General features: G+C 44.9%; 1 protein-coding gene across 2 annotated transcripts; it reads right to left on the bottom strand.

Moving 5' to 3' along the window:
• Window positions 1–372: 372 nt before the first annotated feature.
• On the bottom strand, window positions 373–23,948 carry LOC103796642 (beta-microseminoprotein E1). 2 transcript variants are annotated; one of them, XM_035267656.3, is made up of 4 exons: window positions 23,831–23,948; window positions 5,366–5,471; window positions 4,348–4,453; window positions 373–724 (listed from the first exon to the last, which is right to left on the bottom strand). In XM_035267656.3, exons 1-4 carry the CDS (start codon window positions 23,876–23,878, stop codon window positions 595–597), a joined length of 390 nt encoding a protein of 129 aa, XP_035123547.2. In that variant the 5' UTR covers window positions 23,879–23,948; the 3' UTR covers window positions 373–594. The 2 variants fall into 2 exon arrangements, with proteins under 2 accessions (XP_035123547.2, XP_009007788.2); XM_009009540.5 differs by lacking the exon at window positions 23,831–23,948 and adding an exon at window positions 13,737–13,771.
• Between the last annotated feature and the right edge of the window lie 1,814 nt (window positions 23,949–25,762).

Genomic DNA, 25,762 nt, shown 5'->3' with positions numbered 1-25,762 from the left:
TAACTGATCCTGAGGCCTTGCTCCCAGGCCACTCTGCACCAGCAAGGCGGAGACCCTGGCCTTGAATTCCCCTCGGGCTGCATGTGGCCTTGGGGGCACTTGTTCAGGCTATCTTGTTCTAACCTGCTTTCACCTCAATCAACCACAGAGGAATGTGGGGGACACATCATAGAAGGCACTTCCTGATGAAAAGGAAGGAGGGATAAACAGGAACACCTTAAAGAAAAGAAGGGATCTAATTTCAGCTTGAAGACACACATTTTTTCTATTGTTTACCAGCCAGCAGGACATAGGCAGCAGAGTGCAGATATCACAAACAGCAAGAGTGGCAGTGGTCCCCCAGTAAGGGACGCACAGTGACCTATTACAGAGTTTAGGAAAAATAGAACTTTTATTCATGTGTATTTTTGTCTCCATTTTTAAATGTTTTGTATGCTTTATAATGTGTATTAAATTAATGCATACATAAGGTATAAATTAACAGTGCACGCATATTCAAGTGTTTGCTCAAAAATCTTTTACTGATAGGAAGGGCTATTAGAGGCCAGAAGAGAAGAGGCCTGGCCTGGGAGCCCTGTGCCTACTAGAAGCACATTACGATATCCATCCGCTGACACCACAGGGCCTATTTGGGTCCTTCTTCTCCACCACACTTATCTTGCAGGTCTCCTTGTTGAAGATTTTCCGGCAGTTGTGTCTGTCATAACCCACAGGTGTAGAAACACTGTTATTGAGACAAAACCAGAGCCTGTTAGAGAAAGGACCGCCAGAACCCCCTCCCCCAGTGCCACTCCCTCTATTCAGGAAGCCACCCATGCTCCAGCTGGCTGGAGTGCCTTCACCAACTTAAGGGCACCCCTTGGCTGGCAGCCCCAGAGTGTGACCTCCAGGAACATGGACCAGTCTGTACCATAGAGTCACACAGCCCACCCCTGCATTCCATCCTGCAGGCACAGGTCTGCAGTAGGTGCTGACAGGCAGGAACAAGTCTGGCTACTCTGGAGCTAGGCAGCTTGTTCCAGGCTGGCTCCTCCCACCCTCCCTGTTCAGGAAGTGGCCAGCATACGGTTGCTAGGAGGTGGAAAGGGATGTCCCAGCCCTGGCTTGGAGGCCTGTTAGCACAGGAGCTCTCTCAATGAACCGTGGCAAAAGAGTCACTCCAGGCCAGTGTCATGGAGCCCTGAGAGAAGCTGATAAATATCAGAGACCACCTCTAATTGAGCTGCAGTACATACAAATATTTTGAAGAGTTCTGATGAGATGAAATGGTACTACTTACTGCTAGAGTATTTATTTATGTGACCCCAGCTCACTGCAGCCTCTGTCTCCCAGGTTTAAGTGATTCTCCTGCTTTAGCCTCCTGAGTAGCTGGAATTACAGGCGTGTGTCACTATGCCCAGGTAATTTTTATATTTTTAGTAGAGATGGGGGTCTCACCATGTTGGCCAGGCTGGTCTTGAACTCCTGAATTCAAATGATCCACCCCCGTCTTGGCCTCCCAAAGTGCTAGTATTACAGGCGTGAGCCACCATGCCCAGCCCAACGCTAGAACATTAAGTGGAAAAATCAGCCCACAGAATTGATATAAAATTTGATATCCACTATGTGCAAGAAAAGAAATGTAGAAAAGAGTCATAAAGAAATTATCTTAGAAGCCCAGGCATGGTGGCACATACATGTAATCCCAGCTACTCAGGAGGCTGAGGTGAGAGGACAGCTTGAGCCCAGGGGTTTGAGACCAGCCTGGGCAACATAGTGAGACCCTGTGTCAATTTTTTAATACAAATAAATAAATATGATCAAATGTTAACAGTTATTACCTTTAAGCAGTCAGGATTGTGAGTAGGTTTTTCTTCTTTTTCTCTTATATTCTCCTATGGTTCCATAATTCATATATTTTATTTAGAAAATTGGGGGAAGTATTTAAAACCTTGCATGTTTAAAAATGACTGTTGTCTGGTAGGAATGTAAAATGGTGCAGCTGTGAAAAACAGCTTGGCAGCTCCTCAGTAAGTTCAACAAAAAATTACCATGTGACCCAGCAAACTACTCCTAGGTATATATCCCAAAAGAATTGAAAGCAGAGACCAAACATTATATGCCAATGTCTGTATACTGACAGTGTTCAGAACATTACTTACTTTAGCCAACAGGTGGAAGCAACTCAAGTGTTCATCAACAAATAAATGGATACGCAAAATGTGGTCTAGCCACGCCATGGAATATTGATCCGGCAGAAACAGGAAGGAAGTACTGATACATGCTACGACATAAATGAACCTTGACAACATGCTAAGTGAAATAAGCCAGACACAAAAAGACAAACACGGGGTGATTCTATTTATATGAAATATCTAGACTAGGCAAATTCATAGAGATAGAAAGTAGATTTGAGATTACCAGGGGTTTTGGGGAAGGGGGACTCTAAGTTATTGTTTACTGAATATAGTTTCAGGTTGGAGTCATTAAAAAGTTTCAGAAATAGTGTTTATGGTTGCATAATACTGTGAATGTATTTAATGCCACTGAATTATATGTTTTAAAATGGTTAAACTGGCACATTTTATGTAATATACATTTTACCACAATTAATAAAAGTTAAAAAGAAAGTGGTGTTTGTTGAAGAGATACAATTCTTTCTTTTCTTTTCTTTTTTCTGAGACAGAGTTTCACTCTTGCTGCCCAGGCTGAAGTGCAATGGTGCTATCTGGGCTCACTGCAGTCTCCACCTTCTGGGTTCTAGTAATTCTCCTGCCTCAGCTTCCTGAGTAGCTTGGTTTATAGTCATGTGCCACCATGCCCGGCTAATTTTATATTTTTAGTAGAGATGTGGTTTCTCCATGTTGGTCAGGCAGGTCTGGAATCCTGCCCTCAGGTCATCCACCCGCCTCAGCTTCCCAAAGTGAGGGGATTACAGGTGTGAGCCACCGTGCCTGGCCAAAGAGATACAATTCTTTTGGTTCGTGGTAGGAAGTGAAATGGTGAATCTCCACTGCCTGTGTGCAAGTACAGGTTGGGAAGGCAAAGAGCATATTACCGGATGCTTATTTCAATTCAAACCAGACTTAGCTCTGTAGGTGAAGCAGCAGAGAGAGAGTGGCAGGAGAAACTGTCAACATCAGGTATTCAGCTATCCAGAGCCAGTGGTTGGATGGCTTTGGCTTTTTGTCTCCCACTCCCTTTTCCTCACCCAAGTCAGCAAACCAACCCTGTCCTGGGCCCGGGCAGCCTGGAGGCCAGGATGTCTCCCATGCCCTTCTGGGGAGCCTCTGCCTGGGTCCCCAGCCTCAGGCTCCACTGCTACCAAGCATCTTGAGATCTGGGCAGTGTGTCATAGAGGGTGCAGTGGGTCCAAAAACTTCTTCCAGAAAAAGCTTAATCAAAGTCTGTATTTTTCCACGGAGGAGAAAAAAGTTCATGAGAAAAACAAACTTGGTAGGAAGTGAGGCAATTCCAGGGAAGAAGGGGTGGTTCATTTCCCCCATGTAGAGCAGTGTGCTAAGTGGAACACGCAACATGATGGGAGAAAGGAAAAGGCACCTTGAAACCTGACCAGGTGTCAGTTCCTGCCCCAGACTTGCAGGACACAGAATTGGCACAGAGAAGACATTGTTTGCTGGGTTAAAGAATGTATGTGCAGAATCTCATTTAATTCTCATAGCCACCTGATTATCCCTGATTATACTGTGAGGAAACAGAGGCTGAGACACATTCAGAAACTTACTCAGGGTCACACAGCCAGTATACAAGGGAATGGAGATTCAGACTCAAGTTAATCCATTATTGAGGTTCTTCCCTCTTCCCTGCAAGGAGCAGCCTGGCCCTTTTCCACACCAGACCCAGGAGAATCCAAGCCTACAGTGGAAAATCCTGGAAGAGGTCAGGGATGCCAAATCTGGGTGACACAGATGCTTTAGCCACCAGGGAGCCATGCTTCTATATTAGGGAGGGACCAGTCACCAGTCCTTCACCTGGCTGGGATAAAATCACACTCCACCAGAGTGACATCAACGCTTGCTACAAAGACAATGTCAAATCTCTGGAGCCACAAAATCAAGGCTTAGCTATAATACCCAGTGGCCCAACCAATGTGATGCCTGGGAGTCTGCTCTGAGAAGCCAGTCAGCTCCCAGTCCAATTCCCCTTGTTCCATTAGGCACCTAGCATGGGGCCTGCTCGATAAATGTGGCTGGAACTCTCCAGACACTTCAAGTTCAGCAGGACTCAGGTGTTCTCATCTAAGTCAAGTGCTTGCTTCTCTACTCACAGTGTCCTCATGAGACTCTCAAGGCACCTGTTAAAATTCAGATTCCTAGCCCTTCGCCAACAGATTCTGATCAGACTTACAGAGTGCAACATGATATTTCTTTTTCGCCACAAGCACATGTCTCACAGTTGTCAGTCCGCCACCTTGAGTTTATTGGGTGTTTGTTTCCTTCCAGATCTGTGCATTCTAAAACCATACACATGACATCATCAGTGCAAGTCATACCATGAGAATAAGGCCTATCAGGACACTGAGTCCAGCCCCTTCTATCTGAACCCTTCTCAGAGATGGAGAAGCTCATTGCTTTTAAAGATATCAAAGAATGGTGCTCTTGGATTCACCCATGGCTAATTCCAGTACTGTTCAGTTCATGCTACTGATAATGTTTTCTTACAGAAGCTTACATCCTTCTGAGTTTTATTTCAGAGCAGGTATTTCAAGAAAAAAATAAGGCCCTTCTTCTAATCAGGTAGCCATGTGAACCTGTGGGTATTTGGGACCAAGGTTTTTCCTGCTGGATTCTCTCTTGATCAATATCTCACTTCTACACTTCCCTTTGCTTTGCTTCGGTGGTTTTCAACCCTGTGCACATGTGTAACATCTTGGGTACTTGAAAAACACCTTCTATGTCTCAACTATTCCATAGTTCTAGGGTACTAGAACAATGGAATCTATCTCAGGGTGCAGGGCTATAGTCTTAGAAGCCTCCTAAAGTGAGGCCACGTACAGTGGCTCACATCTATAATCCCAACAGTTTGGGAGGCCCAGGCGAGCATATCACCCGAGGTCAGGAGTTCGAAACCAGCCTGGCCAACATGATGAAGCCCCGTCTTTACCAAAAACACAAAAATTAGCTGCGCATGGTGGTGGGCACCTGCAGTCCCAGCTACTTCAGAGGCTGATGTGGGAGAATCACTGGAACCCGGGAGGAGGAGGTTCCAGTGAACCGAGATCTCACCACTGATTCTAGCCTGGGAGACAGGGCAAGACTGTCTCAAACAAACAAACAATAACAACAAACACAAAGATTTTCATCTGCAGACAGGTCCACCTGCCATGCTGCAATAACATAATAAACATTGAAAAACCAAGACTTACCCTTGGTTGACTCTCCTGGAACTATGTCATTCAGTATTAAATAGCATGATGCATTGCATAAAGTCACAAAGGTTGCAAAGATCACAAGGCCGCCCAGGAGAACATTCTGTAATGTGAAGAAAGCTCAGGGTGAAGAATGAATTAATTCAGAGGATAATCCTTTACTGAGTGCTGTGTACCAGGACCTCTGCTGGGCTCTGGTAGAGGTTATGAGGTGGAGCTCCTAACCGCGGTGACTTAGCAAGGGAACAAGACCCACACAAGTCACTAGCATGAACTACAGAAAGAGGTAAACAGGAGTCAGCAGGCATAGGGCAGTAATGATATGTGGGCTGTTTCACTGCAGAGGAAGTTCAAGAGACCTTTAAAGATAACGCAGTCTTTAGCCTCTTTGCAGAATATGGAAGATAAAGGACAGAATGAGGAGTTTCATGGAAAGAATGAAACATTAACAAAGAGAAGAGAAGCACCAAACATATAGTTGAAGGCTTATTGTAGTTAACTGGATTATTTGGAGATATGAGTGGAAAACTAGGTTGGGGCCATGCTGTGAACACAGAGGGCGAGGCTAGGAAGTTCATTTCCCAGATCACAAAGGCATCTTTGATGGCTCCGTGAACAAACCAGTTAATCTAGGCTGAAATTGTAGAACAAGGAAAAGTATCTAGTTGACCTTGTCATCTTCCTGAAATGAGCTAAATTAACAAACCTTAATATGGTAATTTCTGGGAACTTTTGAAAGGGCAGACAGTGTTCAATGAAATATATAGGAGGCCATTGGTTTGGACTGAGCTCCTGCACTAGGCCGAATAGACAAAACCAAAACGCAGTTGCCCATGCTGAAGTTCTCTGCTACTAAGCCAGAACTAAGTTGCTTATTCAACCTTCTAAGAAATCAGGAGAGACTGAGAGGTAATAGCCAAATGCCCAACAGGCCAGTTTTAGCTGACATGATAAGAAAGTCCCCTCTGCTTTAACTTTTATTAGCAACGTCACTTCAGAAAGCCCAATTTAGCTTCTGTTCTGTTTCTGCTTTCCTGGCCTTTTTCTGTCTACAAAGGCAAACCTCTCTGGTCAGCTCTTTAGAACACTCTATCTATTTTATGGAATGAGGTGTTGCCAGATTCTAGACTCACAAGTAAAAGTCAATTAAGGGCCGGGTGTGGTTGTCCATGCCTGTAATCCTAGCGCTTTGGGAGGCTGAGGCAGGTGGGTTGCCTGAGCTCAGGAGTTTGAAACCACCCTGGCCAACATGGTGAAACCTGTTCTCTACTAAAATACCAAAATATTAGTAAGGCACGGTGGCACGTGCCTGTAATCCCAGCTACTCGGGAGGCTGAGGCGGGAGAATCACTTGAGCCTGCGTGGCAGAGGTTGTAGTGAGCCAAGATTGTGCCACTGCACTCCAGCTTGGGTAACACTGTGAGACACTGTCTCCAAAAAAAAAAAAAAAAAAACGAAGAAGTCAATTAAGATCTTTAAACTAAATATGTTGTAATTTTGTCTTTTGATGATGGGAATAAAAGCATTTATTCTGTAAGATTCCTGAAATTAATTATGAAGTGATGCCACTTGAAGTAGTATGTGACTCATATAAGAATAGACAGATAGGGGCTGGGAGAGGTGGCTCATGCCTGTCATCCCAGCACTTTGGGAGGCTGAGGTGGGTAGATTACCCGAGGTTGGGAGTTTTAACCTAACCAATACGCAGAAACCTTGTCTCTACTAAAAATACAAAGTTAGCCAGGCATGGTGGCACATGCCTGTAATCCCAGCTACTCGGGAGGCTGAGGCAGGAGAATCACTTGAACCTGGGAGGTGGAGGTTGTGATGACTGACCTGAGATAATGCTGTTGTACTCTAGCCTGGTCAACAAGAGCGAAACTCTGTTTAAAAAAAAATAAAAAGAATAGAAAGATAGGGAGGGCACCATGGCTCACTCCTGTAATCTCAGCAATTTGGAAGGCTGAGGCAGGCAGATCACTTGAGGTCAAGAGTTCAAGACCAGCCTGGGCAACATGGTGAAAAATGAAAATTTTTGCATTGCTATCAAAAATGCAAAAATGAAGACCTGGCGCTGTTGCTCACACCTGTAATCCCAAGACTTTGGGAGGCTGAGCGGGGCAGACCACCTGAGGTTGGGAGTTTGAGACCAGTCTGACCAAATGGAGAAACTCGTTTCTACTAGAAACAAAATTAGCCAGGTATGGTGGCATGTACCTGTAATCTGAGCTACTTTGGAGGCTGAGGAAGGAGAATCACTTGAACCCATAAAGTAGAGATTGTGGTGAGCCAAGATCGTGCCATTGCACTCCAGCCTGGGCAACAAGAACAAAACACTGCGTCAATAAAAAAAAATCATACAAAAATTAGGTGGGCATGGTGGTGTGTTCCTGTAATCTCAGCTATTAGGAAGCTGAGGTGGGAGAATCGCTGGAGCCCAGGGCGTTCGAGCCCGTATCAAGCCATAATAGCCCCACTGTACTCCAGCCTGAGTGACAGACTGAAACCCTGTCTTTAAAAATAAGAAAGACAAACACAGAGATCCAAATAGAAAACCCAGAAAGTTCCAAAGGTAGGTGGATAAGGTAAAAAAGAAAAATTGGAAAACCAGAAAGTATAAATATATGTAGAAGTCTATTATAAAATAAACATGGTCTTTGAGATCTGTGGAGAGCAATTATTCAATAAATGACATTAGAACAAGTGATTAACAATCTGGAGAAGAAACAAAGTTAATTTCCTGCTTGAGTCCCCATTAGTGAAATAAACTCTACAAGGATTCAAGGGTTAAATTTTTACAATGAGATCATAAAATAATTATAGCATATATATGTAAATACTTATTCTAACCATAAAAGAAAAAGAGATTTCAGAATATAAATGTAAGAACATAATTGAAATTAGAAAAATATCAAATGTGCAGAACAATATCATTATATACCAATGGGAAAAGTAAAACACCTTTTTTTTTTTTTTTAGACAGAGTCTCACTCTACTGACAAGGCTGAAGTGCAGTGGTGTGATCTCAGCTTACTGCAACCTCCACCTCCCAGGTTCAAGTGATTCTCCTGCCTCAGCCTCCTGAGTAGCTGGGACTACAGCTGTGTCCACTACATCCTGCTAATTTTTTTGTATTTTTAGACAGGCAGGTTTTCACCATGTTAACCAGGATGGTCTCGATCTCCTGACCTGGTAATCCTCCCACCGTGGCTTCCCAAAGTGCTGGGATTACAGGCATTAGCCACCATGCCCAGCCTAAAAAACATCTTTTTTTTTTTTTAAGACAGAGTTTTGCTCTTGTTGCCCAGACTGGAGTGCAATGGCGCGATCTCAACTCACTGCAACCTCTGCCTCCTGGGTTCAAATGATTCTCCTGCCTCAGCCCCCCGACTAGCTAGGATTACAGGCATGCACCACCATGAGCAGCTATTTTGTATTTTTAGTAGAGACAGGGTTTCTCCATGCTGATTGGGCTGGTCTGGAACTCCCCATCTCAGGTTATCCACCTGACTTGGCCTCCTGAAGTGATGGAATTACAGGTGTGAGCCACCATGCCCAGCTGAAAAACATCTTAAACAGAAAAATGGCAAGAGAAATAAAGTGGCATTTCTCAAACACGCACACACACACAAATGATTAATAAACACATGAAAAAGTTCAATTTACTGATAGCAAAAGAAATGTAAATATGTAGATAAAATAGAAACATAATGAGATGTCAAGAATAATCACTGAATTTATAATACCCAGTGGGAAATAGAGGCATCTATGGGAGGTGATATGCACAAGGATGACTTACTTTGAACAACTGTTATGGAGAGCAATTTGCTACTATATATCCACATTCTTAAAACCATTTACAACATTTGATTTCACCTTTTTATCTCCGAGATGGACTCCTCCACAAGGATGCTCACTGCAGTGGAAAAATGGAAAGAAACCACGTGCCCAAGAACAGAGCTGGTGGAGAACAGTGACTCAGAAAAACACCTGGTGAGCCAGCAAGGTAGAAGATGAAGTCACCTGAGCAAATGATCACATGTCATTACATGAAGTGAAGCAGGCTATGAAATGTGTGATTCCCATGACACGGAGAGAGACGCTCAGAACACGCTGAAGGTTTTTACCAAATAGCAAGTTATTTTTGTTTGGTAGGATTATGACCATTTTCTTCTTTGGACTTTCCCTCTTATTTTCTAAATTTTCTACAGTAAAATGTTTGGGGTTTATAGCCAGAAAAAAAGAAAGAAAGAAATTCTTTAAAAACAACTCAAAACCTTGATATATTCAGCTCAAGCCAGGACTTGGAGTGGCACTTATTCTGTTTCATTCTTCTTTTGCCTAACCTTCAGCTCAAAATCATTGTGGAAACCTAAACTGTTTTTTTATAAGTTATTCTTTTTCTTTTTAATTGTACTATAGGTTTTGGGGTACATGTGCAGATCGTGCAGGATTGTTGCATAGGTACACACATGGCAATGTGGTTTGCTGCCTCCATCCCCTATCACCTACATCTGGCATTTCTCCCAGTTATCCCTCCCCGACCTCCCATCCCCCCACTGTCCCTCCCTTGGCCTCCCCCAACAGACCCCAGTTGTGATGCTCCTCTCCCTGTGTCCACATGTTCTCATTGTTCCACACCCAGCTATAAGTGAGAACATGCAGTGTTTGATTTTCTGTTCTTGTGTCAGTTTGCTGAGAATGATGATTTCCATTTTCATCCATGTCTCTATAAAGGACATGAAAATCATCATTTTTTATGGCTGTGTAGTATTCCATGGTGTATATGTGCCACATTTTCCTTGTCCAGTCTATCATCAATGGGCATTTGGGTTGGTTCCAGGTCTTTGCTATTATAAACAGTGCTGCTATGATCACACATGTGCATGTGTCTTTATAATAGAATGATTTATAATCCTTTGGGTATATACCCAGTAATGGGATGGTTGGGTCAAATGGAATTTCTATTTCTAGGTCCTTAAGGAAGAGCCACACTGTCATCCATAATGGTTGAACTAGTTTACAGTCCCACCAACGGTGTTCCGATTTCTCCACATCCTCTCCAGCATGTTATCTCCAGATTTTTAGATGATCACCATTCTAATTGGCCTGAGGTGGTATCTCAATGTGGTTTTGATTTGCATTTCTCTAATAATCAGTGATAATGAGCATTTTTTCATATGTTTGTTGGCCTCATATATGACTTCTTTTGAAAAGTGTCTGTTCATATCCCTCGAACACTTTTGGATGGCTTTGTTTGATTTTTTTCTTGTAAATCTGTTTTAGTTCTTTGTAGATTCTGGATATTAGCCCTTTGTCAGATGGGTAGATTGCAAAAATTTTTTCCCATTCTGTTGGTTGCGGGTTTACTCTAATGATTGTTTCTTTTGCTGTACAGAAGCTCTGGAGTTTAATTAGATCCCATTTGTCTATCTTGGCTTTTGTTGTTGATGCTTTTTGTGTTTCAGTCATGAAGTCCTTGCCTATGCCTTTGTCCTGAATGGTTTTGCCTAAGTTTTCTTCTAGGGTTTTTATGGTGTTAGGTCTTATGTTTGTCTTTAATCCATATAGAGTTAATTTTAGTTTAAGGAGCTGGGCGCTGTGGCTCATGTCTGTAATCCTAGCACTTTGGGAGGCCGAGGTGGGTGGATCACCTGAGGTCAGGAGTTCAAGACCAGCCTGGTCATTATGGTGAAACCCCATCATTTAAAAAAAAATATTAAAAAAAATTTAGCATAAGGTGTCAGGAAGAGGTCCAAGAAACCTAAACTTTTTTCTCCAAAAAAAAGCCAGCCTTGTTGACAGAATTTTCACTCCCTTCTTGCAGAAAGAAGGCTCTGGGGGATGGAGGATCACTAGAACCTTGGAGATCTTGTTCACTGGGTCACAAAGCAGGAGAGTCAACAGGGACAAGCAGGGCTGTAGCCCAGGACAAGTGACATGTGCAAAATCCCCAAATCTCCTGCAGCTCTAGAGCAAAGGCACGAGATTGAACAACTGGGGATGGAGTCCAAACATGGTGACAGCAGAGAGAAAATGATTTCATTAAGAGAGTTCCCACTTGACAGTATCTCAGAAATAGCCTGACACTGATTCTTTTTCCGTCTCTCTCTCTCTCTGAAGCTCAGTTTTCCTCCCCTGTAAAAAGAGGGGTTCTTCCCCTTGGGTAAGCATCAGAGTTACCCGGGGAGCAAATAGGAAACACACAATCTCGGGCTCATTGAAGAAAGAAACAGCCAGTGCCTCCGTATCTTTACCTCGGTGAGAACCCAGGAACGGTGCTCGACCCAGTGCTGCTTTAATGTGCATATAAATTCCTGGGAGGTTTTTTGTTTGTTTGTATTTTGAGATGGAGTCTTGTTCTATCACCCAGACTGGAGTGCAGTGGCGCAATCTCAGCTCACTTTAACCTCTGCCTCCCGGGTTCAAGTGATTCCCCTGCCTCAGCCTCCCAAATAGCTGGGATTACAGGAGTGCACCACAATGCCTCCCTAATTTTTGTATGTTTAGTAGAGATGGAATTTCATTATGTTGGCCAGGCTGGTCTCAAATTCCTGACCTCAAGTGATCTGCCCTCCTCGGCCTCCCAAAGTGCTGGGATTATGGGCATGAGCCACGGCACCCAACCAGAGAGCTTATTCAATAACATGCAGATTCTGCTTCAGTAGGTCTGCAGACTTACATGGAAGCTCCCAGGTGATGCCCACGCTGTTGGTCTGAGTCCCACCCCTGAGTAGAGAGGCTCTAAAGCTCCTTTTCATTCTTGTCTTCTATTCTGCCACCAGCCTTCCCTCCCTTCGTGTCTTCCTTTCCTGCATTTAGTAACCCTGGGCCCCTGATGTGTGCAGACACAGTAGAGTACACCACCGTGCCAGCATGGGCTAGGGTTTTCTAGATGGTGCAGCTTCATAGTTAGCCTTGAGGTGAAGCAGATTGGCAGTGCCCTTAGAAGTTGTGGCTCTTGGGCCAGGCGTGGTGGCTCATGCCTGTAATCTCAGCACTTTGGGAGGATGAGGCAGGCAGATCACGAGGTCAAGAGATCGAGAGCATCCTGGCCAACATGGTGAAACCCCATCTCTACTAAAATACAAAAATTAGCTGGGTGTGGTGGCGCCCACTTGTAGTCTCAGCTACCAAGGAGGCTGAGGCAGGAGAATTGCTTGAACCCGGGAGGCGGAGTTTGCAGTGAGCCGAGATTTCACCACTGCACTCCTGGCGACAGAGCAAGACTCCGTCTCAAAAAAAAAAAAAGAAGGTGTGTCTCTTTAGGTAAATTACTGCTCCTGGAAGGGTCTTAACCCATGATCAAGATTTGGGGGTCTGGTCAGGCATAATGGCTCATGCTTGTAATCCCAGGACTTCAGGAGGCCGAGGTAGGAGGATCACTTGGGCCCAGGAATTAGAGACCAGCCTAGACAACCTAGCAAGACCTCATCTCTACTAAAAAAAAAAAAGGGGGGGCTTTTAAATTAATAAATAAAGACTTGGGGATCCTCAGGATCCTAGGCATGCAGGGGTGCTGCCGGCTGCGCAGCTTGCTAAGTTCCTGTGAAGCCGCATGAAGAATGGGTAGGAGGAGCCAGTCGAGTGGAGATGGGGAGAACTCCCAACCTCACTGTTGTTTTACCATCCCCAGTTCTGCCTCAGGACAGTTTGTGAGAGCATGTTTGTCTTGAAGAGTGACCCAGAGGAGGCCCAGGGACTTCTCTTGAGGACACTCTCTCTGGTTCCTCCCACTTGGCTGGCTGCTTCTTGCCTCATCTCCCTTGCAACCCTGAGAGCAGCCCAGTTCATTCCCTGAAATTAGCAAAGAACGTTTTAAGAAAGATCAAGTTTAAGATGCAAGAAAAGCCTGCATGGGTTTTTATAAACTTTGAAGCAAAATTCTTTCTTGGCCAGGCACAGTGGTTCATACCTGTAATCCCAGCACTTTGGGAGGCTGAGGTGGGCAGATTGCTTGAGCCTAGGAGTTCAAGACCAGCCTGGGCAGCATAGTAAAATCCTGTCTCTACAAAAAATACAAATATTAGCTGGGCATGGTGGCTCACAAGTAGATCCAGCTACTCAGGAAGCTGAGGGGAGAGGATCACCTGAGCCCAGAAAGGTTGGGCCTTCAGTGAATTGGTCCTGGAAGGAAAAACAACTTGGATCTTAGAGAACAGAACCAGTGCTACACTCAATAAGAATTTCCCAAGCTCCAGACTCTCATACTCTGTACATTGAATTGCAGGTAATAACAAAAGATTCCGAACTAGGTTTCATTTACCATTCAATGCTGTGCAGTAGAAACACACATCACAGCATATTAAATAAGGAATACATAGTGTTTTTGCTTTTCTGGCCTTTATATATAAAACCAGTTACCTACCATTGTGACGAACAGGACTCCTTACAGGCAGGTGCATCCAGGAAAAGTCGCATCAAACTTTTATACTGACAAGGGCACCCATGCATTTGACATCATTGGGAATGATAACAAGGTGAGAACATGTTGCATGTTTACAGAAGGTAGACTATCAACAGGAAAGTATGGTTTCAAATGATTTGTGAGTTACTAATCAATCAGATCTCCACCCCATTTGTATGTTTACTTTCTCACCACCCTGATATGCATTTGCTCCTGACCTACAGAGGAGAGAACGCCTCTTTGCTGGGCCTTCACCCGGTGCTGGTGGATTGCTAGCACATGACATATGACATGTCCTTGTTTATTTTCACACACAAAGAAACAGAGCCTCAGGGATGCCAGTCACAACAGCCAGGAGGTGAAGGTGGGCTTCCTGAAGGCATAAGAATAGCCCACCAGGCACACCAGGCCTGCGTCTGTGGCCCAGTTGACACTGCCCTTAGGGTCTGGCATGAGAACAGAAAGGGGTCAAGCCATCCTGCAGGGCACAGGAGAGCGAGACCTACATACAGCTCAGGTTTCCCTGACAAGCTCAATCTCAGACCTGTGCAGAGCCCTCCTTGAATCTGCAGTCCACTCCCTGCTGCATCAAGCAAGCCTTCCTTCTCCTCATTCCATGGTGGTCTCACCACAACAGAACACCGCAACTGGGTGGCTTTGACTAAAGAGACGTATTTGCTCACAGTTCTGGAGACTAGAAATGTGAGGTCAGGCCGTTGGGGAGGCTCGTTTTCCTCTGAGGCCTCTCTCCTTGGTTTGCAGAAGGCCAGGCTCTTGCTGCCTCTTACGTAGCACGCACCCCTGGTGTCTCTGTGTGTCTGAATTTCCTCTTCTAATAAGGACACCGGCTGTATTGGGTTAGCGTCGACTCCAACTGTCTCATTCTACTTAAGTCCCCTCTTTAAAGGCCCTGTCTCCATTAGTCACATTCTGGGATATTGGGGCTTAGGGCTTAAACCTATGCATTTTCGGGGGATGCAGCTGAGCTCATAATGCAATTTTATCCCAAAAGTCCCCTCACTCCCGGCCACAGCTTGCTGCAGTTCCAGAAATTTAACCCTGACTTCCCTCTGCCCACAGATGAGAGTTCACGCTCCTAACCAGGGGGTCCTTGAAGCTCTGGGCTGGCCACAGTGACCCTTGCCAGCACCATCCTCTACCCTCCCTGAAATCAGTCCCACCACCCGTAACACAGCTTGGGGTCACTCTCCGGCTCCCTGGAAGAGCTGTAGTGCTGTCTGGCTGCCTCCCCACTCACCAAGGATGATACACACTTCTGCCTTCATCTGCATGAGTTTAAAGTGTGCATCGACTCTAAGTTCCCGGAAATTGGGGCGCATTCCTCATGCACTGTAGCCCCTTGGTTTCTTTAAAACTGCAAGTTTGGAGAGCTTTCCTCAGTGTGAAGTGGAAAGTTCTGCCTTACTTTGGGAGTGGCTACGACTTGCTGCCCTCACCTCCTTGCCTGCAGGGCACAAGCACAAACCTCAGCTCCACAAACACTCATCTCAGCAAGGCCTCTTCAGAGAGGGTTCAAGGACACTGGAATCACGCAGCATCTCCCTGGGAATGATGGGGTGGAGGGTTCTGGCTCTCAGGGCAAGGGTGTCTGGCGTCCCGTGTGCAGTGTCAGCGCCTGGGAGCCGTGACTGTGACTGGTAGCAGGATGGTCGTGCTGGAGCCATGCAGCAGTGTGGATTCAGTGCTCTACCTGACCTTGTGCCAACAAAGCCGGTGCCTCTGGCCTTTGGTAGAGGCTTGAATTCTCTAATAAATCTCTTTCCAGCTCAAACTATTAGAGCAAGTTCTATTGTTTGTGATTAGGAACTCTATGACCAAGACAGGGACTGTGACCTATTCCTGTCCGTGTCCCTCCCAGTGACCGGCAGGGTGCCTGGCACAGAACAGCTGCCCAGAACAGGATTTCACTGGGTTATCTCAGCTATTCCCAGGTAAAAATATCCTGGCATGACGGCATATCCATACCATTGCTGAAATCTCCTGCTCACAGGGGTTGAGAAAGGGATGCTGAGGACAGGTGTGGCCAGCAGCCCACAGCGGGGAAGGCAAAACTGAAATGAGCAGCGCTTCTGGCTTCCCAGGGGTGACAGCCAGCTCTGACCTAACCCACCTGATGGGATTTCAGTGTTGATCCTACCTCAACTCCCATCCTTACAGATGGAACCAGCTTCTTTTTCTTTTAATTATTTCTTTTTTTTTTCATTTATTTTAATTTTTTTGAAAAAGCAAGTCTTGCTCTGCTGCCCAGGCTGGAGTGCAGTGGCACCATCATAGCTCACTGTAACCTCCAAATCGTAGACTCAAGTAATCCTCCCACCTAAGCCTGCCAAGTAGGTGGGTCTACAGGTGTGCACCACCACACCCAGCTAATTTTTACAATTTTTTTTTATAGAGACAGGGTCTTGCTATGCTGCCCAGGCTGGTCTTGAACTCCTGGACTCAAGTGATCCTCCTGCCTCCACCTCCCAAAGTGTCGGGATTACAGGCATAAGCCACCATGCCCGGACTGATTATTATTTTAATGGCTACATTTTATTCCATGGAATGATTTGGGGCATCAGTGATTTGGTCAGGTCCCTCTTCCTGAACACTCAGATCTGACCTTGTTTTCCTGTAACGTGGAACACTGTTGAAATCCAGGTCCATCTGATAAAAACTTCCCACACTTACGCTGATTTCTCTAAGATAAGTTGATTGAGGTAGAATTTTTGGGCAATAGAAAATTATAGTTTTCTCAAATTATCACCTCTTATTCTGATAGGTGGGAAATGTTTTGTGTTAATTTATTTTTCTTTGCTAATTGGCAAGATTAGACTTTTTTTGTATATGTACTGAGTAATTGTTTTTCTTCCTTTGTGAGTACCATGTTCACTCATGTCCTTTATTTTTTTGTTTAGGGTGTTTATATTTTTCTTCTGTGTTATTTAAGGCTCCTAATATATTAAAGATGTTAACATTCAAGTGTCACACATGTTAAAATATTTCCTTGATTTTTTTTTATGGGCAGCACACCCATTCTGGAGTCAGAACGAAGGAATGAGAAATTTTCCTCATTTGCATTTTTACCTCTGAAGTATGTTTTCACATATAGAGATTTGAAACTTTAATTTAGACTATTATATTCTATGATTTTTGCTTTTGTTTATATGTGGTTAATAGCTAATAAGTTCTTGAGGTGTCTTTTCAAGTTTCATAGATTTGAAAACATTTTACTCTTAAACAAGTAATGGAGCCAGGTACAGTGGCTCACTGCTGTAATCCTAGCACTTGGCAAAGCCACGGCAAGTGAATCACTTGAAATCAGGAGTTCAAGACCAGCATGGCCAACATGGTGAAACCCTGTCTCTACCACAAATACAAAAATTAGCTGGGCGTGATAATGTATGCCTGTAATCCCAGCTATTCAGGAGGGTGAAGCAAGGAAAATTGCTTGAATCCGGGAGGCAGAGGTTGTAGTGAGCTGAGATCATGCCACTATACTCCAGCCTGAGTGACAGAACAAGATTCTGTCTCAAAGAAAAAAAAGACGAAAAGTAATGTATGGAAATGAGAAAACATTCAAAAAACCAAAAGCCTGTTCAACGGACAAACAGATAAAGAAAATGTGGTACATGTACAAGATGGAGTACTACTCAGCCACAAAAAAAGAATGAGATCCTGCTGTTTGCAGTAACATGGATGGAACTGGAGGACATTATGTAAAGTGAAATAAACTGGCACAGAAAGACAAACACCACATGGTCTCACTTACTTGTGGGAATTTAAAAATCTAAACAATGGAGCTCACTGATATGGAGACTAGAAGGATGGTGACCAGAGGCTGGGAAGGGGAGTGGGGAGGGGGGTTGGGGAAAATAGGGATGGTTAATGAGTAAAAAACAACAGAATGAAGAAGGCCTAGTATTTGATGGCACAACAGGGTGACTATAGTCAATAATAATGGTACATTTAAAAATAACTGAATAGTATAATTGAACGGTTTGTAACACAAAGGATACATGCTTGAGAGGCTGGATGCCACATTCTGCTGACGTTGCTGTGACGCATTGCATGCCAGTGTCAAAACATTTTGTGTACCCCGTAAATATATACACCTACTATGTGCCCACAAAATTTAAAAATTAAAAAAAAGCAAAAGGCTCTCTTCCACCTGTCTGTATCTCAGTTCCCCTCTCTGGAGCTCATGGCAGTTACTGATTCCTTGAACACTTATCATCTCCCTAGCGATGGGCTCTACATACACATGTATACGTGTGTGCTTTCTGGAACACAATCCATGTTACACGCTTTTGTGCATCTTGGTTTTTCTTCCCAGCACTCCATTCCAGCTGCTGTGGCCTCCTTGCTGGCCCTGACCCCAAGCCGTGCTATTTTCTGTTTGTGGACAGACTTCTCCCCAAGGATCTGCACAGCTCTCCCCCTTGGATCCTCCAAATCTCTACTCCTATGCCACCCTCTCAGGAGGTCCTTCCCTGGATGACCTCACCACACCCACCCTCACACTCCTCTCTTCCCCTCCCTCCTTGATTTATTATTCTACAAGGTACTGACCATGGCCTCACCTAAGACACAGTTCCCTGTTGACTTGTCCATTCTCTGCCTGCCCCTGACTGGAATAGCAGCTCCTTTAGGGCAGGGACTTGTCTATTTTGTCCATGTCTTTATTCTTGACTCAGAGAAGTGCCAGCACCATAGTTCAGTCTAACAAATACTTATTGAGTGAATAAATGAATGACCAAAAAGTGCTTCACACAATTCCTGACCCCAAAAGTGCTCTATAAATGGGAGCTGCAGCTGTGCTACTGCTGTGTAGGATGAGAACAATGAGGACACCCACCAGGAGGCCTGCAGTGGGATTTAAGTTAAGCCACATAGGTTGAAGGGGTTGTAGAACCATTACATGCCTCAGAAATGAGTGGCAAGAGCTGTTTTGCAAGGCTGTTTGTTAATAAACTTTTTATTCAGTAGGTTTCTTGACAAGAATTTGTGGTTGTGTGGACCAGTCCCTGGGTCTCAATACAGCTACCTGCCTGTCCAGAACAACCACATGCACATTGGTTTGTCCCCCACAGGATGCAAAGCTTCCTCTCCGTGTTCTGCGCCCCCAGCCCAGTCCTCTTCCCTGAATGCCTGTCCAGGAGCCTGTGCTCTCACCATGCCCAGGCTCTGTGCACTCTGTGCCCAGCCTCTTCCTCCACTGAAGTTACCATTGGCCTCTCAGGGCACCTTTCAGGGTTATTCTCCAAAATAAACATGTCGTTGACTGTTGAGCCACTTTTCATGTTTCTTTCCTCTTTCTTTTTTATATTGAGAGCTACTCTCTACTAAAAATGTTTAAAATTAGCAGGCCCTGTGACATGTGCCTCAGGGGCTGAGGTAGAATGATTGCTTGAGCCGGGAGATTGAGGCTGCAGTGAGCTATGATGGTGCCACTGGCTATGATGGTACCACTGCACTCCAGCCTGGAAAACAAAGCAAGACCCTGTCTTTAAAAAATAAAATGGAGGGCAAGTGGGGAGAAAGAGAAAAAGAAAAAAGTAAAAATAATAACAATAAATTTTAAAAATTTTTAAAAAGTGGGAGAAGAGTAGTAAATTGGGAAAATGTGACAAGGACAATCAAAAGGGCTTGGACTAGGTAGTTAATTGAGTACAGAAGTAACTAGGAAGATAAGGGTTAGCTTAACAATGTTTGTTTGCACAGATTTCTCTGGGCTTCAACTTTCCATTCCTGAAGATGACAATGTTAGTTTCCTTCCAGTATAAAGAGGAGTTTTAATTTCTGCTTTCAAAAAGAAAAGGGGAGAGTTAAAGTATCATTTTTTCTTCCTCTTTTTTTAAATACCTTTAGCTCACAATAATCCTATGGGAAAGTGGCATATTTATGGGTGGCATGTTCTGAACTCCATCACTGTCATGTTTGATAATGGCTGCTACCACCAAGATGCAGCAGCTTGCTGCATCCCTCTGCCCTAAGAGTCTGATGACCAAAGCCTCCTCTATTCTGGAAACCTTAGCAATTCTCTGCTCAATTGTATCATCTCTGTAACATGCCATCTGCCTTCACACTGGTTTCACTTCCACAAGCCACAAACTCAGGTCACATTTCCCTGGAGATGCTCTTGCCATCCTGTGGTCAGCAGCTAGTGATTCTGGGAAGGAGGGCAGCGGGGAGCCGCTACCTTCTGTGAACCAGGAAGAAATCAACTTTCATCAAACCCAGACAAAATAGGGTGAGGAAGGCTCAAAGGAGAGGAGGCTCATGCTTACATGTCTGAGATAAGAACTGTTTCCAATAAGCCTCTAGAAACATTTCATATCTTTCCTGCTTTGATAAAGCTTATCACTAGACATTCTTTACAATTCCTGTACTTTAGATAAGATGTTCTCAGGAGAACACTTGCTCAGTAAGTGCATCTCCACCAGTGCACTGACAGCTCTCTAACTTTGAATCTCTAGAACCAATGAACTCTGTCTCTAAGCAGTTTATGTTGCCAATAAATGCTCTCCTTTACCCTTCCCTCTCTGAATGCACTGGTGGCTTGTCCTCTCCTGTATTCCAGATTATCATTCTGATTTCTACTCCCTAGTAAACCCAGCATATTTGGAGATAATTTTCTCTAGTGTCCTTTTCATAGGACACTTGTATAGGTGGTTTTCTCATTGCATGGAGACTTTACTTGCTCATTTCTTTTCAGATGTAGGTTCAACTTCACATTTTATGACACCCCCTGACATCCCATCATATCTGCTGCAGAGGTACGTTTTCTCCTGATGATTTCCAACCTCACTCCCGGTAGTTTCTGTCTTGTCATCATAAATGGGCCTTAGCGAAAAGATGAGTCAAATGTTGGCAGGTGCAGAAGTTTTGTTTCACGCATTTGTCTGACAAACATTCTTTGTCATTGACTATCTTCTTTTTCAAATTATTATTATTATTTGAGATGGAGTCTTGCTCCTGTCATGCAGACTGAAGTGCAGTGGTGCAATCTTGGCTCAGTGCAACCTCCACCTCCCAGGTTCAAGCGATTCTCCTGATTCAGCCTCCCAAGCTAACCACATCTGGCTACATTTTGTATTCTTAGTAGAGATGGGTTTTTACCATGTTGCCAAGGCTGATCTCAAACTTCTGACCTCAGGTGACCCACCTGCCTTGGCCTCCTAAAGTATTGGTATTACAGGTGTGAGCCACTATGCACGGCCTGTCATTGACTCTCTTCTGATGGCACAGCAAGTCCTTCCTTTTAGTCTCAAACAAGACTTATGTTCAGAAAACACACATTTCCATGCCCCACAGGATTTGTGTTTTCTAAATTGATAAATGGCTGGCTTTTTAATCAAATGAACATAGACTGTTGCCTTCCATGGGACACAGGTGCTACAGAACAATCATTATGTGTATCTGTTTAAGTTATGCTTTTATGTGTAGCTTTTTTGTCACAATTTTACAATAAGCCTATAAAACATTTCACTGCACCAAACTATATTAATCTGTTAAACAGAAACTGTTGTAATTGTAGCATCTCAGGGCCAGAGTGGCCCTAAAAGGATCCTGTGCTCTGATTTTAGACAAGGACTGAGATTGAGGAAGACAAATGATCTGCTACCAAGTGTAGAGCCCCATATACTGTCAGAGGGAAGCCACCACAGTCTCAGAAGCAGGACAAAGGACAGATGAAGAATGAGAGCAGGCAGATGTCAGGTCATCATCGGAGGTAGGGAAATAGTGGGACCAGCCTGCTTACCTCTCAGGGCTGTTGTGAAGGTTCAGGGAATTGACAGTTGGGAAAGAGTGAATATAAAGTACCCTGTAAACTAGGCCTTCCTCGCTATACTTAGAAGAAAGAATGCTCAGGAGTTCCTTGCAAATGGCTATTGATCTAATTTTTAACCTCTGGGGATGTGCCATGCTTGAAATTGGAGATAGCGTTTTGCCAACAGAAGCTCGATCCTGCTGACAGTTGATGCATTAGGTCCCAATGGAGGAGAACATGCTGTCCTCCATCACAAGCTAAAACCTGATGGGATGCTCGAAGAGGGCCTTTGGAAGCCCAGCTTTGAGACAAAGTTTTCCTAATGGGTATTGTTCCTGCTGATAATTTCTCACAGAGCCTATACAGCCAACTGAGAATGGTCACGGCACATTGTTGTACTGTGCCTGAGGCTCACACCTTCCATCTGCTGAAGTGCTGTTTCTGAGAGTTTGAGCCACAGCAACTGCGGGAGGAGGGGTTATCTTGGCCCACTGAAGGATGATGGACTCTGATGCATGTCACCCATCATGTGAGCTGCTTGGCACCACAGCTTTGACTACAGCCACTCTCTCCCATCTGTGGGTCAGCCCTACAAACCCCAAAGAACACCTCAAGGTCCATGGAGTCACACAGCCCTTGGGGTGATGCTGTGGCAGGGTTGCCATTCATTCCTAGAGTTTTTTGTGTGTTTTTTTCCGAGATAGATTCTTGCTCTGTTGTCCAGGATAGAGTACAGTGGTACAATCTCAGCTTACTGCAACCTCTGCCTCCTAGGCACAAGGGATTCTTGTGCCTCAGCCTCCTGCATAACTGGGACTACAGGCATGCAACACCACACCCGGAATTTTTGGATTTTTGTAGAGACGGGGTTTCACCATGTCACCCAGGTTGGTCTCCAACTCCTGACCTCAAGTGATCTGCCTGCTTTGGCCTTCCAAATTGCTGGGATTACAGGCATGAGCCACCTCTCCCTGCCACCATTTCCAGTATTAAAAGAACCTTAGACAAATTAAATTTAACAGAGTTTGAATGAGCAAAGAACAATTTGTGCAAATCAGGCAGCCCTGAGATTCAGAGAGACTCCTGAACTGTCTCATAGTTGAAGCTTTATGGCCAGAAAAAGGAAATTGACATACAGAAAGTGGAAGTGAGGTACAGAAATAGATGGATTGGTGATGGTGTGGTGTTTGGCTTGTTTGAGTCCAGTTTGAACAGCTGGCCACCTGTGCGTGATTGAAGTCTGGCTGCTGTGATTGACCAAGACTCAGCTACTTGGTCTGAGAGTAGGTGACAGTCTGTTTACATGTCAGTTAGCTTATAGTTCACTATGTACAGAGAAACCTTTAGGGTGAATTTAAACTATGTAAGGAGACGGCTTTAGGCTAAAGGTGATTTCATACCAAGATTGGCAGGGGCTCCGCTCCCCCACCAGTCTTCAGGCTGATGTCTTGTGTCCCATCCACTTCCTCTCCCATCCTGCTCTAGAGCCTTTCCAGACCATGCTGTTTTCCCTTAAATCTCTCACCCAACTGCCTACTTTATACCCAGAACATAATCTTACTTCATGTCTCACAGAGACCAGAGGTGAAAACTGCACCCCGAGCCACACACTGCACATTGCCCTCCAGTGGCTCCTGTTCTTTCCTCTTCCCCTCTGGGTCCCTTTCTCACCCCAATCATGCAAAACAAATCCCATTTCCCCCATCGGCCCCCATTCCTTCCCAGGGTCTCCCTCCGTAAAAGCCAGCCTCCCAGTGACAAGCAGGCACAAAAGTACAGAAGGAAAAGTGTTCAGTGTTCGAGGACTGCCCAGTTCCCAGCCTGGCAAAAGCCAGCCTCTGTGAGGTCCACTTACACCCCAGCAGTTTTACTTTGTAGAGCTCCATCTTAGTAATACCCTGTGGCAGGGCTCATTTCTGTATTTGTCAGGATTCTTTTCTGTTGGAAACCAAACAAAAATGAGCATGGGCAAAAAGAGACATTTTCAGCTCAGGTGTTAAGTCCAGAAGTGGACCAGCTTCTAGAATGAGGGGCTCAGTCTAGGACAGGCATAATGAGAGTTTTTACTGTACAGAAACCATAAAGATAAACTCCACCCCCATCCATGGATCCATTTCTGCATAATCTCTTGCTTCTAAAATACAATAAGAGAAATTCTCCATGCCAGAAGATACAGCAGAGGGTCTTTTTACAGCAACAGAAATGCTGTAGGGTGAACCCCCTACATCAGGTAACGGTGGCAGTGAGACAGAGATCCTGGAGATCCAGGCAAAGAACTGACTTGGAAAAGGAAGCCATCAATAGAACAGAGAGAACAAACGCCGTACATGCTGCGAGCCACAGCTACTGGGTAAGGTGTCACAGGAGTGCACTGGAATGCACCGAGGCTGACAAGCCGGGGACCAGGAAGACTGCTGGTAAATAATCTTTCTTGTTTTCTATAAGGAACTTGGAAAGCTTATCCAGAGAGGTGTGAAAACAGCAGAGAAAACACTGGAACAAAGAAATGAAGTGAAAGCAAACATGTTCAGCATTCGTCAATGAGAAACCCAAGAAACCAAAACCAAGTTTTGTCCCAGAGTAAAGGGAGACTCGGGCATCCCCTTGGAGGTCTGGAAGCTTCTTGTCTGTCAGGTGGATTCAAGGGTATTTGATCAAGGATCATGTGTTTATGAAGCAGGAGCGGCCACAAACAAACCTCTCAAACACCGAACAGGGAAGGAAGTGGTGATTTATCCTGCTGGGAGCTGCAGCAGGTGAAAATACCGTAACAGCCGAGCTCGTCAACAAAGAAAATCCTTGCCCTTTTAAAGTCTTACAGTCTAGAAATTAATGTGAAGGGGTCTTGATCCATGAAGTATGTGTGGGGTTTGTAACTAGGTTGGGGTTTCATGGTGTTTAAGCAAAAGCAATGCCTTCTGGAAAGATTCCTCCATACCATGCCTGTGATCTACAGGAGTGGGATTAAGGGTGGTGCCCGGTCTGCCAGCCTTTACTTCTCCTACTGAAATGCAATGTGGAAGTCTAGGGGGAAGGGCTCTTAGAAGCTTAAGAGGATTAAGGGTCTCCTTCCTCGTTTACAGCTTAGAGCAACTGTGCACAGAACCAGAAACCACCTGCCTCCCACACTTTCAATGGGTTGTCCCAGAGACCGCTCCCTTATGTGAAGCTGATGCTTGCCTTGTGTTGAATGTAACACAGTCACAAGAAGGCTCTGGTGACAAGGAGCTTGCTTTTTCTTTCTGGATGTGGTATTCAAAGTGTTGAACAGCCCGTATGGCTCAACCACTGACCCTTCAGTTCAGCCGCTAAAGCAGGAGCAGCCACGAGAAACAGACCTCTCGGGCACTGAACTAGGAAGGAAGGGGTGATTTATTCCTCTGGGAACAAGGTGGCATGGCGTCCTAATAGCTGAGCTCATCTAACAAAGAGATGCCCTGCCTTTATATAGGCTTACAGCTCTAGAAATTACACATGGAAGGGTCTTGGGTTTACAGCTTTAGAAATTACATGTGAAAGGGTCTTGGTTCATGGAGTAGCCATGGGGAGTATGTATGTGGCTTATGTGGGAGTTTGATCTTGTTCCAATGCCTTCTGGAAAGATTCCTCTATATGATGCCTTCAGTCTATGGGAGAGATTGTGGTAATCAGTAAGAGTCTTATTTTTACCCTGGCCGGCGGTGCCCACCAGTCCCCCTTCTGGCTAACTTCTAGCTTCCCCTTATGAGATGCAATGCAGAAGGCTCAAGAGGATTAAGAGTCTCCTCCTCACTGCCAGCAGTCAGTCTGGGTGACCCTGCTGTGCCAAGTTCTACCCCTTCTGTTTCTGCATGATGTTGAGGTCTGGAGGGGCCAGGAGATCCAACATGCAGCCATGTACCCACCAGTGTATCTGAACCTATGTATGCCAGCATCGCAGGCCCTCATTCTCACGGAGCACATGGAAAGTAAATGCAGCCACTGAATCCGAGTGAAGAACATCAGCTATCAACCTTCTCTCCTTACCATGAGCAGTGCCCCCTGAGTAGCTGGGATTACAGGGTCCTGCCACCACGCCCAGCTAATTTTTGTATTTTTAGTGGGGATGGGGTTTTGCCATGTTGCCCACTCTGGCCTTGAACTGTTGACCTCTTGATCTGCTGGCCATGGCCTCCCAAAGTGCTGGGATTACAGGCATAAGCCTCCATGCCACGCTGGCAGGAGGCTTTTTAAA

This window comes from Callithrix jacchus, chromosome 12, assembly GCF_049354715.1.
Source record: "Callithrix jacchus isolate 240 chromosome 12, calJac240_pri, whole genome shotgun sequence".
Lineage (NCBI taxonomy): Eukaryota > Metazoa > Chordata > Mammalia > Primates > Cebidae > Callithrix > Callithrix jacchus.
This window is presented reverse-complemented; position numbering and strand designations above follow the sequence as displayed.